The 17,419-nt window shown below is 38.3% G+C and overlaps 1 protein-coding gene across 3 annotated transcripts in view; it reads left to right on the top strand.

Moving 5' to 3' along the window:
- Positions 1 to 646: 646 nt before the first annotated feature.
- Positions 647 to 17,419, top strand: part of SMPX (small muscle protein X-linked) — a 52,685-nt gene continuing 35,912 nt past the window's right edge. The window contains exons 1-3 of one of the 3 annotated variants that reach the window (XM_074392322.1): positions 647 to 869; positions 4,506 to 4,562; positions 14,584 to 14,670. In XM_074392322.1, the coding sequence (XP_074248423.1) occupies positions 4,518 to 4,562; positions 14,584 to 14,670 (132 nt within the window). In that variant the 5' untranslated portion in view covers positions 647 to 869; positions 4,506 to 4,517. The remainder of the gene's footprint in view (positions 870 to 4,505; positions 4,563 to 14,583; positions 14,671 to 17,419) is intronic. The other 2 variants (XR_012515794.1, XM_003924101.4) reach the window with 2 other exon arrangements.

The following is a 17,419-nucleotide window of genomic DNA, read 5'->3' as shown; positions in this document are numbered from 1 at the left end:
TGCCTTGTACCTGCTTCCGGTCCTTGGCATATTTAAAATAGACATTTCTTCCTCTATTGTCTCATGTGCTCTAGGGTCAAAATCTTTGTCACCAGTAGAGGCAGTAGAGCAGAGTGGGCAGGGCTCTGGCCCTGGAACCTCACCAGCCTGTTGATCTTGGATCATTTTTAACCTACAAAAAGTGCAATGTCATATAGTTCAACTTAATAGGATAATTATCATTATTTGATTACTATTTGTTGAGTACTGATTGTTAAATAACTTTAACAGCTCCCAAGTGACCAAGCTAGGATTCAAATCCTGTTTAATGTCAGTACCCCTGCTGAGAGGCATGGTACCATGATGACACCCCCTAATTTTTATTGAAAGCTCATCTTCCAGCATCCAAGTAATAAAGCTAAAGATATACTTTTCCTACCTTTCAAGCTTTGTTATACCCCCTCAGAATATGTAAGAAAAATGCAGCCAGCATCTTCTGGAAGATTAGGAGGGCAAGAAAGATACCATAACCACCTCCCAGCTGACATTTGAGCCCTGCTTTCCGCACGGTCAAGCCTTTTGGAGGCAGCCAGCGTATGGCTTGTATCAAACTCTATATTTAGGAAGAACAACTGTGAGCTATGACAGGAATTCTCTTTAACACTTAGCCTTAACGGTTTAAGTTCCCCTCCAGCCCCGAGCCAGGAGCAGCTCTCAATACCGGGAGAGGCACAGAGCACTAGAGCTATTTCAGCCACATGAAAAGCATCGGAATTGAGATCGCAGCTCAGAGGACACCAGGCGCCCCTTCCATCTTCCAAGGAGCTTTGTTTTCTTGCACCTGGCTGCCTGGGACTTTTCCTTAGGCAGTAAACAAGTACATAACGCAGGTAAGCAGAAGGACCCAGCTCTGGTAGCTGGGTTTTCTAAAGGAAATTTCCTTGATACCTAACTTGAAGTGACTACTTATAACTTTGTAGGTTTGTAACCAGTGGGTGTAGCTTCTTTGTAAATTCATTTTTCAGGTAGTATTGCTGATTCTGTTTATAAATTGTGAGGGGTGAGGGTGCTGAAAGAGTATTGAGCTAGGCAAAAACTGAAAGGCGGTTTTCATCAATAGTGAGAACAATAAAATGTCCACAGTCTAGATATGGTAACTGTGACCTTGAAGCTGTGCTGGCCAAGATTACAGTTGGTCAGCTACAGATTGACTCAAGCTCTAAGCTGAGAAATCATCAGAATTTGGGCCAGAAAAAAGCTATAATGCTAGTTCTTTGACTTACCAAAATGCAAATTATTGCCAGAGTTTTTATACAGGACAAATTTAAAATGCTTTTCTCCTTTTCCTAAGCAACAGGCTTGGTCCCAACGAGAAATTCTATCAGTGATAGAACCATCTTTTAAAATCTTCCCTTTGGTCATAGTATTCCCATATGTAGCAGGGTAGAGGGCAGCACTTACTGTCCCTTTCTATGTGGGCACCAGGTTCTGAAGCATGAGAACGCTAAGAGTACCTCTTTCCTCTCAGCATATTTAAAGCAGAGTGAATAAGGAGTTAGTCAGTTCAAACAGCTGAACATCTTTCTACACCCTTCTCAGGAATTATTTTTAGCTACAGGACAGAAGATAATTCCCTTTGAGATGGAGCTTTATCCACTTATTCCACCTTTAAAAAGAACAAACAAAGCTTTTTATCTCTGAATATTGATTCATTTTCCTCTGAATCCCTCCTTATTAAACAGGTGATATTACTGTTGACAAATTTTTAGTAAGTCAAAGAGTTCTATTTAGAAGTCAGGTATTAAGTGCTGCCCAATCAAAAATAAGCGGGGATAGATCACAGGTGACTCAGCATACAGACCATTAATGGTCCCCACTGACTTGCAGAACTGCCAGGAAAACTCAGTGGTGCTCAGCTGGCAAGCATTTTCATTATGCTCTAGGCTTTGTAAAAGTCAATATATGCCTTGTCAAACTTTCCATGTTTCAAACCTTTAGCCAGAACCAGGAGACATAGTAATCAAGTGCTGCAAAGAGTACCTCTTTGGATGAAAAGCAGTGGCTCCGGTCGGAGTGTGTATTTAAGGCATAGTGGTTTTTTTTGGTCCCAGGACGAAGCATGCAGATGAAGAAGGAAGGTGCGTTCTGCACTCTACATCCCTGATGGAGGTGATTGCAGGACCAGGGAAACAGGGAACACTGTCTATTTTTATTCATCAGTATGCTTTGCCCTGATTTCTCTGAAAATAATGAGGACAGCAGGAACTGCTGCTGAACTGATTTACACAAATGTTATTCAGACTGTTTGTGAGGAATGAGAGTTGGGATCTGACCAGCTTTCTATAGATGACTCTTTCAAAGATTGACATGTATGTTAAGAAGAAATTTGTATGCAAATTAAAATATACCAAAACTGTACAGGAGACAAGGCCTATCTATCCCTGAGGCTCAGAGGTTCACACAAAGATGGCAATCCAGTAGTAAGTTAATCAGTCCATTGAAAAAATAAAATTGGTTTTAAAAAAGTACAGTATAATCATTCATTGACCAATTTAAAAAAATCATTTCAACCTGCTATTGTCATAACATAAATTTTCTAATCCCTGTTTCAAATTGATGTACAATAACTTTTTTACAAGTTCTCAAGTGATATTAAACTTTAGTTGTACACACACACAGAATACCATATGATGAGATACTTAAAGTTCTATGAAAATTATTGCTTTGCATGACTTGTAACAGCTTTTGAGGAATAAAAACATTAAAAATTAAGCCACCAAGCTTTTCTTTTTGGAATTAAGCTGTGTGTCCTAGATCCACAAGTTAAAAATCCTTCATTTCTTTATGACACTGCAGGAAACAGAGCAATCTATTTGAAATGTATCATAGAGGAAAATGTATCCTTGACTGTTCTATTTGTTACTGTTTTTTAATTTTGTAACCATATTAAAAATAGTTCTACCTAGACTCTTATGCATGGAGGCTAAATCTATATATTACAAAGATATTCAGGTGAAACTTTTTAAAAAAGAGTCCTATTGTTTTCATGTATGTGGCTCCAAAAACTATATATTTGGATACACTGAGTATAGAGGTTTTTAAAAAATATGCAATTATTTTAACTTCACGTAATAGAGCCTAAGACTTTGGAGATTTCAAAAACCTTTTTTTTTTTAAGAGTTCTTTTCAGATCTTTTATCTTGACAGGTGTTGGGGAACATACCTATATCAATAATTACTCTGTACTGAAAGCTGCAGATGAGTACAGCACTCCAAGGTCATTAGCTATGGACGATGGTAATAAACAATAAATATTTGCATCATGCTTTACAATTCATAAGGCCTTTTCAGGAGCATGTATGTCATATGGATTCTTACCACAACCTGTGAAGCAGGTAAAATTTAAAGAAGAGGAAATGGGCTTAGAAATATTGAGTGACATTGCCCAGGTTACACAAGATGTGTGGCAAATGCCAACACTGCTGTCTGCATTCTTTCGCTCACCAGTGAACACATCACTTATACCAGTCAATAGAGAGACTTCAATCAGCCTGTTTTATAGTTTGGGTTTAAACCACAGCATGTTTTGAATTCAATGAATTTTTAATTTTTCAATGGGTCCTGCTGACATTTAATAGATCAGGCCACAAAAATAGGCCAGAGCTGGGCCATTCCCTTCTCCCCTTTCCTCAGTAAATTGCATCCCGCATATCCTAATGTGCTGTAGTCACTGTGCTCTAAGTCAGGTCTCACATGCTTAAAGAAAGCAAAAGTCCTTTGGGAAGAAAGAACTTCTACATCTTGAAGATTTGACATGCTCACGTGTAAGCGTTCCTTGCCTCTTTGAAAGAAAAGTATACAGGTGAGGCTTGCTATCTGCCTGTTTTTACAGAGCCTGGGCTCTGTATGAGGCATCTTGTCCAAAGCATAGGGTAAGGGCACACAGAACAGGAGATGGCACCTACATCCTCAGAGCATCTCCCAGGTCGCTGGGCAGAACAGACACATGCACAGCAAGTAGAGAGTATTGCAGCAGTTAAGGAAGTGGTACAGGACATTTCTTTTTGGGTGTTCAACAAAGAAGAGGCACTCCCAATGGACTCTAGCATCCCTGGCAATGATGAATTCAGATCAAAAGTTCAGTTTCAAGCCAAGAACTTCAGAGGCCCCAAACAAAGGTGTTTTATTCCCACAACCTCTTTGCTTTGCTGCTCTTGGCAGAAGGTCAGGAGGGCAGGGAAGGAGATGATAGCAGCTTTCAAGTTTCTGATTGTATATCATTAGCATCAGGGGCAAGGCATCTCATCATTACTCCTCCTGAATGATTTATCCTGGCGCTCTAGTGTTCCCTCACCCAAGGCATTAGGAAGGAGAGTCTCTTAGTAACTTTGGAAACTGAGACTGAAAGAATATATGGCTAGTGAAAGGGGTGACTGCCCAGTTGAATCATGAGTTAAATTCTAATTTATCAAGACTGAGAATCTGAATGCTGCCACCTCTAACAGTTTCTTATTTGTTTTTTTTAGGGATAAGACTACATGAATATGTCGAAACAGCCAGTTTCCAATGTTAGAGCCATCCAGGTAAGTAGGTATATCTGTACTTTAACATCAGTTCTGCAACTTCATGCCTGATTGCTTAGTAAGTCATATTTCTGGTGATTGTTCACCCCTAGCTGATGATGAACTTCAAGAAGGAAAGAAAGTTCTTCATAAGATTTGTAAGGCACAATTGAGAAAGGATATAAAACTAGTTAGGTTCAACTGAGACAGGAGAAGCAAGCTATTTTTGTTTAATTGTTCTGAATTATAAGACAAGCAAAGTCTAGAAATGAGAATTAAATTATCTTCTACAAAAATGTAGTATGTATGTTTTTTGATATGTTTTTGATGTGTTCATTGATAGAGGATATATTTGATTTTATTTTTAATTTCCCGTTGATATGTGCACAAACAGATGAGTCACAGTTTGTTGACTCATCTGTTTGAAATACATCTTTCTTGAAATAATATCCTTTTGTAGTTAAGTATTCTTCCCAGGGCTTGGGTATTTATCTTTTAAAATTCATATGTTATTACTTCTCCTCATGCCCTCTCAGCAAATAAATTCCTCGGTTGTTTAAACTGACTTAAGTGTCAGCCACAAAAAGGGAAAGAGGAAGCAGGCATTTGGAAACAAAAATACAATTATGAAAATAACTTCCAGTATTTGTTTTTACTCAATACTTAAGTTGTTATTTCTCTTAAGGGCTCTGTATTTGACTCTCAAATGTCTTCCACCCTGAAACTCTGGGCACAATGCTTTATTGTAAAATTCCATCTTTCCATCAACATGGAGCCCGTCTGTGCTTTCTCCAAAGAAATTTTTTTCTTGGACTTTTCTGAATACAGCAGGTCATGTGACAGTTCCTGAATATTTTAGGCCTGATGCACCATCACAACAGAAACTCAATCATAAATGGTTGACTGTATTGTGGAGGCGTGTGCTTATGGACAGGTTGTAAACACGTCATCAAAGGGTTTAGAAATCCTAGCACACACCGCTGGTGGAGGTGGGTGGAGGGACAGATCTTTACCTGTCATGACTAATACAGATTCTTAAATCGAAGGGGTTCTTAAGTGGCAGGACGTAGAGTGACCTCTGGAAATGTGTCATTAAACAAATCACTGAGGAAGGGCCTATGCATTTGGCAAGGTTTCCACTCTGCATTGTCACATCCAGCCCTCTGGTGTCCACCTAGTGAGTCTAGTGAGTCTCTGACTTCCCTGACAGTGATAGTGGAATTATATTTTGTATCCCAGACCTGTGGGCATCCTTGAGCCTTTGAATCTTCTCTTTTACCCAGCTTACAAGCAGTTAGTAGCATGGGGTCTGAAACCATGTTACAGGGGTCCTTCACCCACCCTGTACTGGTGTAGGATTATGGGAAGATTACTCTCCCTACTTGACCTCTCTGTGCCTCCATTTCCACATCTTTAAAGTGGAGATAAAAGAATAGTATTCACTTCCCAGGGCTACATGTATAAAATGCTTAAAACAGCATAGTAAGCACACACATTGAGCATCAACCATTATTAGAATTATTATCATTCAGGAATGCTCTGTGTTAAAGTTGTGAGAAGTAATATCATTTAATCACTGCATTTGAACCTCTGGAAGTGCTAAACAGAAAAATTCCTTTTTATTTTGCAGGACACAAAAACAGTCTTCTTTTGGGCTGCCTTTTTTCCTACTCCTTTTAAAACCGAAAGTGTGTTGGTTTTTCTTCCTCATTGGTCCCTGGCCTCCCTCAAAGCTACATTGAAAATTCTCTAGTATTTTATTTACTAATTTTGATCTTGATATATTTTTAGATTTGCAACATTTTAAAGCTGCAATTGACTATTTTCAGTAGCTGTTACTGTACCGCATTACAAAAAAAATCCATCCATTTTGCCAACAAAGGCAATACGGCGGTTCCTTATAGATGTGGTATTGCCTCTTTCAATGTATTTTATGCCACAGGAAAGGCCCAATGTAATGCACCTTCAAATGAAATATTATTTTTTGTGGCTAAATAGGATCAGCACTATCTGATATTTTCCTATTATCTTTGCATTAACCTTAATTAGGGTACATTAAATAAAATACAAACATGATTACACCATACAAAATGATTTATAGTAGGGACATTAGGTTAGTCTTGTCTGGAACAAATAGAAGCTCTGATTAATAAGGAGCTCTCCTCATTGTGTAAATATTCTTGAAAGCTCTGAAATGGTCTACTCATACTCTCTAGTCACTTATTTTTTTTACTAGGATTTTATCTCCAATTCAGTTCATTTGTCATTTCCTGAGTGCATAATATGTGCCGGGCACTGTCCTAAGTGCAGGGTATACACAAAGATAAATTAATGCCTGATTCCTGTGTTTGAAGCACTCAAGGTCTCCAGTACTTAGTAGCTGCATAACTTTGGGAAAGTTATTTAGCCTCTTTGTGCCTCAGTTTACTCATCTATCAAGAGAGGAATTAGTAACAGTCTTTATCTCATGGGATTACTATGAAGGCTAAATGAATTTATTACATGTCAATACTCAGGTCAGTGCCTGGCTAACTATAATTACTTAATAAATATTAGCTATTATCATCATTCACCACTGTCATCATCTACTTCAAAAGCTCCCAAAGTATGTTTTTTGGAATACTAGTTTTATGGGATATTGTTAATTAGATTACAGGTTAATATGGTGTAATGTTTGAAAAATTTTCTGAGTCCACAACTTCCTAATAGCATCATGTTATTTCCAAGAAGGCAGAGACATATACAATGTTTTCTAAACATATTGGACCTTTTCAGTGACTATTTTACAAGATAGTGTTTTGCAGTGTGAACTTCTAGAAACAATGACTTAGATTTCTAGTTTGGCTTGGGTGAATTTAAGTTGCTTTTGAGCATAGTTCTAACAATTAGGCATTTCAGGAGTTGAATTACTGGCATCTATGTGTGTTAGACAACATGGAGTCAAGCAGTTACAAATCTCTGCAATGCTAGTTCACCTTTAGTCCACCTTTCTGTAAAATGGGGACAATCATACTATTTAATAGGGTTGTTATAATGAATAGACAAAATAATCTATGGTAAGTGCCTGGTTTATAGTATACAAATTCCTTAAGAGATGTGCCTTCTAACTATCCAAGTAATGCATGGAATGGCCTTGGCTTTCTCTTCAACTGGTTCTATCTCCTCTATGCACCAGAATAAGAGGGAGACCAGAACTAGAACCATCCTTAAAAGAGGTAGACACTAGTCTTTCACATCCACACTTAAGAAGAGATGGCTTTTGAATTGTAAAGGCATTCTAATCCTACACTTTAGTAGTATTAGTTAAATCTCTGCTAGGGGCATAAAAACATCCTGAAAGAATCAGTTGATTCTTTCGTAGCCTGGAGAAGACCTTTGTCCTTTAAGCAGCTGATAAAATTCTATGCCAGAGGTTGGTAAACCTTTTCTATGAAGGATCAGATAATAAATATTTTAGGCTTTGCAAGTTGTTTGGTCTGTTCCCACTAGTCAGCTCTGCTGTTATACCACAAAAGCAGCCATAGGCATTACGTAAATGAATGAATGTAGTCATGTCCCAATGAAAGTTTATTTACAAAATCAGGTAGTGGACTGGATTTGGCCTGTGGGCTATAGTTTGCCAACTCTGGTTCTAGTCTCTTCAGGCTGCTTCTTACAACCCCACTGTTGGTGGGAATTGAGTTGCAACCAAGGTAACATCAACACACTCTGCATTTTGGGTCCACTCCCTCCAGATGAAAGAATTTGACATGACAGGTGGTGGGGAAATCTAATCCCATCAGTGATCTGTTTGGTGACTCTCTAATGAGACCAAGTGACACGGGCCACTGGCAGCACCTGCTTGTCCTTCTTCCTCCTGAACACACACACTTTGGGAACCACCATAGGCCTCCTCAGGGCCTCAGTTCACAGAGCCAATCTTCTCTGGGTTGTCACTTGTCCTTACTCTCCAACATTAATCAAATTAAGCCGAGTATCTATCATGGGTCCTCTCCCATGAGATCTGAGAGCTTCATGGCTGACCATAAAAGAGTCCTGTGCCCCAGTCTTAGCTCTATTTTACATAAATTTACCCTCCCCCATCCTTGTGATATTCAAAGGGAGGGGCTTTAGTTAAATGACCTCTAAGTCCCTGTCCAGCTTGTAAGTCTGTGAACTTCTTGAGAATAACTTCTAAGATTTATTATCAGGATGACAATACTAGTTTCAGTTTATTCAAGGTTTATCATGTACCTGGCTCAGTGCAGTGGGATTTCCATGGATCATAATGTTAGGTTTGGAAAAGTGAAGTAACTCACCCATGATTATACAGTTTCTAAGTAGGATAGTCAACCCCTAAAAGCAGTTATTCAGTCTGATCCCAAAGCCCGTGTTTGGAACCACTCTGCAAAGCTGTCTTTACCTACTGTCCCCACCCTTGGCAAAGAGAGTAAGGCTGGAGGAATGGGTGTGGACCATCTCAAGGGTAATCATAAGCACCAAGGCTATTTGAGAGGCAATTACTGTTTTATGGATGCTGGGTGACTGCTTCCCTTTTAAAGAACTCAGTAGACATTTAGAAACTGTCAGCATTTCAGTGAAGAAGCTGATAGTCTACACTGATTAAAGTCAACTTAAGAGTTAGTTGGCTTGGAGTTAAAAGTGCAAAGTAAAGAGACTCAACGACAAACATGGTCTTGAAATACAAACAGCCATGGCTAAATCAACTTAAGCTATTTGTGAAACCAAATCTAACTTCTTTATCATACATTTAAAAAGATTATATGGATCTTGCATCATTAGTGAGATGTGTAGAAGAGAATATGTTGATGTTCCATGTGTCAATACTTCTTTCCCTTCCCCAATAGTTGTCATTGTTCTTCCACTCTCCATTATCTAGGGCATAATGTGGAAGAAGAAAGCAGTCTCCATGGAAGATGAAAATATTTACAGATAGGCATTAGAGACTCTAAATATTTCCCGTGTAGGATTTCCAGTTTAAAAATGGTTCAAAATATATGACAATCATTGGTATAGAGGAATAGCCTATCACCATTGTTCTTCAGTTAATCTGATAGATTGATTAAAGCTAAAAATCATAAAGATGATATGTGTCTTCCTTCAACATTTTGTTTATATTTAAAACATTAAAAATAAACTTTCATTTGCCATTTGTTTTAATGTAGAGCCAAGGCCTTTTCTTTGGTCATGGATCTATTGTTATTATTATTTTTTTTACATAAACCACTATAATACATTGATTATGGTTTCCAATGCTGGTTTCTTTTAAGCATATCAAGAAGTGGAATGTAGGAGTGTTACTCTCAGTGGGTTCAGTATTACTTCCAGCTAAGGATCACTGTTGCTCTTCCTAGCTCCATTTTTGTGACATGAGGCAAAGCAGTCATATACTGGCAAAAAAGATGTCATGTTTTTTGATGTTGACATCCAAAAGCACTTCAGAAATACAACCTGCCTCCGACCCATTGTGCACATTATCTTAATAGCTGTACAGTACATTCTTGAAATGTGCTTTTTCCTGGATGATGAGACTTCAGTTGAGTCATTCAGGAAATTATTGAAGAGAACAAAGAAGTATTGAAAACAGAGCAAAAATAAAAACATTTTCAATATGAAACGTCATGGGTGAAGAACAGTAGCATAGTACAAGTTTTTCAAAATTATGTTGAGTGGGAAAGTTTCCTGTGCTTTGAATCCACTCCACATTTCAAATATCCCTAAGCACTTATGCATTGTGGTGATATAGAATTTTAAAATAAGTTGACTATATTTTAGTTGGTACATATGTGTGTGTCTCTCATTTTATGTTAATATATCAAACAAGAATCTTGTTTTCTAATCCACTATGAAAAAGCAAACCTCTTCCTGAAGTCTTCTGTAAAGATGCTATAAATCTCAAAATGTCATATCCTGCTCCATTCAGAGAACGACTAAGACTGTGAGAATAGAAAAAAGCAGAAAGAAATAATGCAAAATGGAACTCTGTAGAATTTCCTCTGCCCGTGCTACAGAAGAATGCTTTGGGGGAGGCTAGAGATTCTGGCAGGAGCTGCTGGGGACCTTTGAAAAGTAAAGATCGAATCAGTAGGGGGTCATCCGAAACAAATAATGCAATGGGAGGAAACTCCAGAAGCGTCTGAACTGTTCAGAAAACTCACAGTGGGTTCAGAAAAGGAGAGACAGAGTGGGGACAAAAAGGGAGGGGGAGATAAGAGAACAATGGCTGTGGAAAGCAAAGTTCAATAGGAATTGTCAGTACCCAGCCGGCTGGCAGCTATCAGAATCCAACCCACTGGGGAAAGGAGATGTCATTCCATTGTAAGCGACACAGAAGGGGCTGTAGAGGAAACAATGTTTCCAGAATCCTCTGGGCTCAAAGCCCAGAGCCAAGCAAAGAGAACAATACAAATAATTAAGGGAGTAGTGGAATTAACTTTCAGGGAATTCTTTCTACTTTCCTTCACCTAGTGAGATCAAGTGTAGTATTAATTTCACATCAGATAGGTCTTCTGTCAGGGAACTGTATCCTATTCTGGCAAAAGATGATCTACTTTTTTCCATTCCCAACTTGGAGGATGTAACAAATTATATATTGCTTGGGAAAGTGATGCACCAGGTCTGCTGCATTGGGGCATATTTTTAAATCTCTAAAATGAATAAACCTCAAGGAGGGAAAAGAAATACAAAGGACTGCATTACAAAAGGACAAAACAAGAGACTGCTTCCTGTGCATTTATATAGAATCTATGGAGAGAAGGAAGTCTAACCTAATATCAACTCTAGGTCATTGATGTTAAACATTTTATTTATTCTTTCATAAAAGTTTAGCCTGTATTTTAAGCCTATTTTGAGTAGCAAATACCATACTCGATTTGTAGGTAGAAAAATTAGTTGTTGAGAAAGTATTTGTGTTTAAACACAGAGCAAGTCAGTAAGAGACAAAAATATGACCCAATTTTCTGGCCAATGGAATAAAAACAGAGACTACAGGTCTACATGTTTTTATCAAATTCAATTTGTAAGGAATTTTTCTTATGGCTATAATTTAGTCTATGATTTGTCACTCAGAGATTACTGCCCTACAATTATGCTAATGAAACATCTGTAATTGTCTTGTTAATAGTATAATGCATGCCACAGTTGACAAAGCATGCCTCTTATACTCCCTTATTGGTGCACATTATGATTGAACGCTCGACATATTTTCAGGCTGCTTTGGTTCCTCTCAATATCTGCTGTCAAAAAAAACCAAAAAACAAAAAACGTTTAGGTTCCTGAATTCTTGAGTGATGCTTTTGAAGAAGAAAAAGTGTCAAGTCGGTGAGTTAATGGCTCATTTTTCAATGTGGCTTTTCTTTGGCACCTATTATGAAATTATCCATTTTATGTGCCCCTTTTCAAAGGCCACTCTCAAAGTCTAAGTCTCCAATATCAGAGGTGCTTTAGAGAATTTTAGAGCTGGTTGGAGCTATTTTTGGCCACGTGAAAAGAGCTCTTTTTAGATGGGTTTCATAGAGTGAAAAGGTCTGTCTCTAAAGTCCAGCAGTTTCAGTTTGGAATCTTCCCTTTTCCTGGAACTGTATGTATGACCTTGAGAGAATTAACCTCTTTAAGGATACATTTCTTAATCAATAAAATGAAGATAATACTAACCTCAAAAGTTTATTGTGAGGATGCAGGTGTGTAAGCCCTCCACCTCTGCCTGCTTTGCATTGTAGACATTCTTATAGTACTTCACTTGAAGGAAGGAAGTGTTCTCTGGCTAAGAGGTTTGAAAAATCATTGACACAGCCTAACATTTGTATTACAAATGGGGACAATGAGACCCAGAGCAATTGTTATTTAAGTACAGAGAACTTCTAGCAACTGCTAGCACTAGGCAATTTTCAAAGAGAGGTTATTAAAAAAGAGGCCACATGGGGGCGCATCACTAAAAGTAATCTTCAAACAGGAAAAGTAGTCATCCCATAACACGTGCTTCACAATATTATATTATTTTGGATGATCTTTACATGTCCCCTTTCTAAAAACTACAATCTACTACAGAGCATATATACTTGATTAAACAAGTTAATTTAGCAATTCAGTCTTTCAGAAACAATATAACTTGAGCTCACCATTAGGAAGATGCCCCCTGTAGATGCTTAAAAAATGGGTTGGGGTAGAGACAATTTAACTAAACTTTTAACTGGTTAACTTTTCCCCAAATAGTCCCTATATTGATTTTTCCCCTTTTTCATTCAAACTGTAGTGATGAGAATAGCCTATTGGTCCAATATAGATTATCTTCTGTGAGTATTATTTACATCGTTTTGATCTTCTTTATTCAGGCCCCTATGATATTTCATCCAATCTAAGATATTATCAATTGTAAAATATCATTATTTTATGTCCTGCCAAACTAAAGCAAATGTGCCCACTAAAATTGTAGGACACTATTGGTTGTAAGACATATTCTGACCAGATATATTAAAAGAGATGCATCTTGGAATTCATGAAGTATGGCTCCATATTTGCCACCGTAAGACAAATCTTTTGCCTCTCTTATGCCCTCTCTTCCTCCCACTCTAGGCCACCTGGTATTTCCATTACACATAAGAATAACATAGAAAGCTCAGCCGTAGGTTTCTAAAATGCATTCCTCTAAAGTTGTGCTGCATTTATATTTTAACATGTGTGGCACATACTGATTAAAAATACTCCTTGGCTTGTTGGTACTAGGAATGGCTCCACAATGATGTACCTTTCTGGTTATTTTCCACAAATACATTGGATCTGTTTCCTTCTGTGGTATCAGCATTATTCTAGTAAGGTCAGGCAGTTTTATTGCCCATGAGTAGGAAAAGTCATATCCTGCTCCTAAAGGGAGCACAACACAGACCCTCCATGTTGCATGAACATGGACACTGGATGCTTCCTGTATAATGGGGTTAATCGTTCCCCTGGCAACAGAGGTTGTACCAGGCAGTTCCAAATGGGACGTACCACACTTCCTAATAACTTCCTTTGCTGTGGTGCCAAAATCATACAATCCATGTCATAAGATAAAAAACTTTTGCTTCCTTTGTTCAGGCATCATTTACATGCATAACATCAAAATGAAATTTCAACTTTTCAAGCCCACATATCCAATTACTCATAAGGCAACACTTTATCTTCAGTGGAAAAATATTATATTCTACTTTAAAATGGTATTTAATGGTTGTCATATGGGAGTAATACTGGTTGAAGACATTTTTGGCATTACATATTTTCACCTTTTGACATCAGATAAGTATGGGCAAAATTCAAATTTACATATTATCTCACCAAGTTCAAATTACAGTGTCAATATATTCTTACCTAATTTAATGTTTAGAGGGTGTCATGAAGGTATTTTATGTTTACCACTGACGGAGATTAGTATGTTATCATCATAAAGGACAAGAATCAATGAATGGTGATACAAAGAGACCTTGACTCTTCAAGCACCCTCTTTTCTCCTTACTGACCCACACAAGCACATGTTGGGAATAAGGCAGAAGAGTGTCAATTTCAGAGACTAAGGCAATAAAGTGAAGGACATTATGGAAAGGAGGAGGTACCTCAGGATGTGTAAATATCTCCCCTCCCACGTGGTAAATTTGAAGGGACTGGAAGGAGGGCTAAGGTGTGGAATAACTTATGCAGAGGCTCTTTCTCCTTTCCTATCATTAAGTGTTCCTTCTTTATCCTGAGAGAGAAAAATAATATGCACCACAGGAGGGCAACAGCCAGAACAAACTGTCTTTCAATTCTTCCATCCAACAGGAAACTGTAAAATCACTGCACAGACCTAAGGATGTGTAATAAATGAAATCTGTAATAAATGTAATCTGTAATAAATGGAAGTCAAATTTTCCTTTGCATATTTTTATGCTCTTATTACAGCAATTTTCCTGAGATAAAAGGCTTTGAAGATATGCTTTTCAGATGCTTTTTTCTTCACAATGATTACTGTCTCAGAATGTCATTGCAATTTCTTAGTTTTCTTGAGTTAAATCTACCCTGTTTTCTCTTTTAGGCAAATATCAATATTCCAATGGGAGCCTTTCGGCCAGGAGCAGGTCAACCTCCCAGAAGAAAAGAATGTACTCCTGAAGTGGAGGAGGTGAGGAAAACTCAGCTAGCAGAACAGAGCTATGTTTTTCCCTTCTAAAATCTTCACCAGAGGGGGTAGAGCCAAGGCAAGGGCTGGCTCTTCAGGACAATGGAGGGGGCAAATGGCTGCATGTCAAGGAATCACATATAGTATGTATATTTCTTTAGTTGTCTTGTTCAGTCAGCCATGAAACGTACTGCCTCCTCTCTTCCCTTCAGCCAAATTTAAGTACTGTACCTGGCACCATTACTTGAAGGTACTGAGTTTAACTTCCAGTCTGTTGATTAACTGATTGATTGTGTGTGTGTGTGTGTGTGTGTGTGTGTGTGTGTGTGTGTGTGTGTGTGTTAGGGAGGATAAAGCCTCTGAGATGTTTTTGGCCTAGCAATAGTCACTAGATTGGAACGTTTTCACTTGGGATCTTTTATTCAACTAAGCAGGATGTGTTAATATTTGGTACAGCTTCTGATGAGTGGGAGTGCTGGAAGTAAGCACATTAAATTATTTGGTGCATCAAAGAACAAATAAACAAAAATTCAATGTCTAAATGTTTTCTTTAAAAAGGGGACTTTGCAAAGGAGTCTATCAAGCCTCCACTTCTGTATTTTTTCCTCTAATTCTTTATTTCTCCTCCAAATTCAAGTACCTGGTCTGCTAAATTGGAGGCTAAAATTAATAATGAATGCCATAAACAGGGAAGAGTTTCTTCCTCAGATGTTTATATTTCTTACCCAATTGTGACTTTTCTGGCAAAACCTGGAAGGTCTGACTCTGAAAAAAGATAGTGAAGGTTTTGGAACATTTTATTAGCACAAGACATGGAAAATGGAATCAAATAAAGCCACAAGGCATAGCAAACTGTATTTCATCTTTTTTAAAAGGTAAAAAGGCTTTTAAACTCTACCAAGGGACATTTTTGGTATTTGCCCCAGAAGAATATCTATTACCATTTCAAAGGTTCCTAATAAAACTTTGTCCTGCCTGTAACCTTCTTTTTTCCTGTGAATATTCCTGATGTGGTCCAAAATTAGTGGTTCCAATCTCCTATCAGTAGAAAGATAATTTTTGAATGGAGGAGAGAGTATTTGAGTGATATCACCAAGTGCTGCAATTTCAGCCACTAAGTCACCCTTGATGAATACAAATTTTGAACGTACAAGTTGAAAAGACTTGGCTGTACACTGCTTTTATGGTTACATAATCTCAAGTTCTTGTGCTGTTAACTTTGCCATCTTGCCATCTAATTCACTCATGATCATGAGGTCTCCATCTGGGACTTTGGCCAAGTATTTCAGAATCTGTGTCTGCAAAATAGGATCCCCTCCATTCCTCAGAGGGCCACTGTGAGTGAAGAGGCATGATATAATGGACATGGCATAGCCTAGGAGGTATTCCCTAAACGATTTAATTATCCAGTTTTCAAGAAGCACTCCTGGGCCTATTGTTTTTGAATGTTGTAAGGAAAAGGCATGGGGAGGTAGAAGAGATGGCGGTGGAATCCTTCTATGCCTTCATTTATCTGTAATTAGATTTTTCTTTGTTTCCTGTGGTTCCTCTTAAACTGTCACTACTGTGGCAATCAGTCGGAAGGTAGTTTGACCCACTTTTTTCAGTAAATTGACTAATGTAACAGCTGATTTGGAGGCCCACATTTCATTTTCCACCTGTGGTACAGATGGCCCCTGGTTCTTCTTTGTACAACTGGTACTTTCCTCCACACAAGTGTCTCAGGGGACTGGGGAAGCACTTTACTCTCTCTTGCCTTGTATCTAATCTAATGGTTGCAGCATTCTAAAATAGACGAGAACTGATACAGCTTGGTTTGTGAACACCTACTTTATAATTAGCCACATATACAAATGGCCAACTAGTATTTTTTGTAGGATGGAGGGAGTGATATATCCACAAAGATACAAAGACCCCAGGGGTATTTCTTCTTTTTTTCCTTCCTTTCTTTCCTTCCTTCCTCTCTCTTTCTTTCTTTCCTTTCTCTTTCTTCTCTCTTTATCTCTTTCTCCTTCCTTTCTTTCTTCCCTCCTTCCCTCCTCCTCCTTCTTCTAACAACCCGTTGTCCAACAGATGGGTGTTTCTTGAACTGTACCATACCTTTCTCATAGAGCATGAGGGTGGAGCTAGAGATGGTATTTCTTTACCATAAAAGCAGAAATAGACTCTCAGGATTTGTGGGGTCTTGGGGAGGGAATGGGATCTAATGACTCAGTCTCTGGCCTGGACCTCAGATTAAGTTTCTCATGAAGACAACATTGTGAGGGGAGTAGACAGCTTGGCTTGGCCACAGAGTGGTTAAGTAGGATTTTGTCAATGAGCTTGAGGCCTCAGCCACATTTTAAGGCATAGTTTGAATGGGAAAATGGAATGTGAATTTGAAATAACATATACATCCACATTTATTATCATCTAGTTTGCAAACTTGGAATTGCTTAATTTTGTAGATTTAAGATTTGTTGCCTAGGCTTGCATGAAGATAATTACTGTGTAGAGATCATAATGTACACTCTCTGAACAGATTACCTCTATCACATTCACTAGGTTCCCCATGTAAACTCAGAAGGATTTTTGATCCTGACACCCTCTCAGATGTGAAGAGGATGTTCCCCAGCAGGAAGCTAGAATGAGTCTTTGGCTATCTGCCAAGGCCTGTGAGAAGTGACCCTGTCTTTGGCCCACCTATGTATGGTCTCTGGTAAGACCTCTGCTCTGCTTACAGAGCTGGAGTACACCCTTATCTGCTTGGCCC

This window comes from Saimiri boliviensis, chromosome X (genome assembly GCF_048565385.1).
Source record: "Saimiri boliviensis isolate mSaiBol1 chromosome X, mSaiBol1.pri, whole genome shotgun sequence".
In the NCBI taxonomy this organism is placed as follows: Eukaryota; Metazoa; Chordata; class Mammalia; order Primates; family Cebidae; genus Saimiri; species Saimiri boliviensis.
Note: the sequence above shows the minus strand (reverse complement) of the source record. Positions and strands in the feature narration are given on the sequence as shown.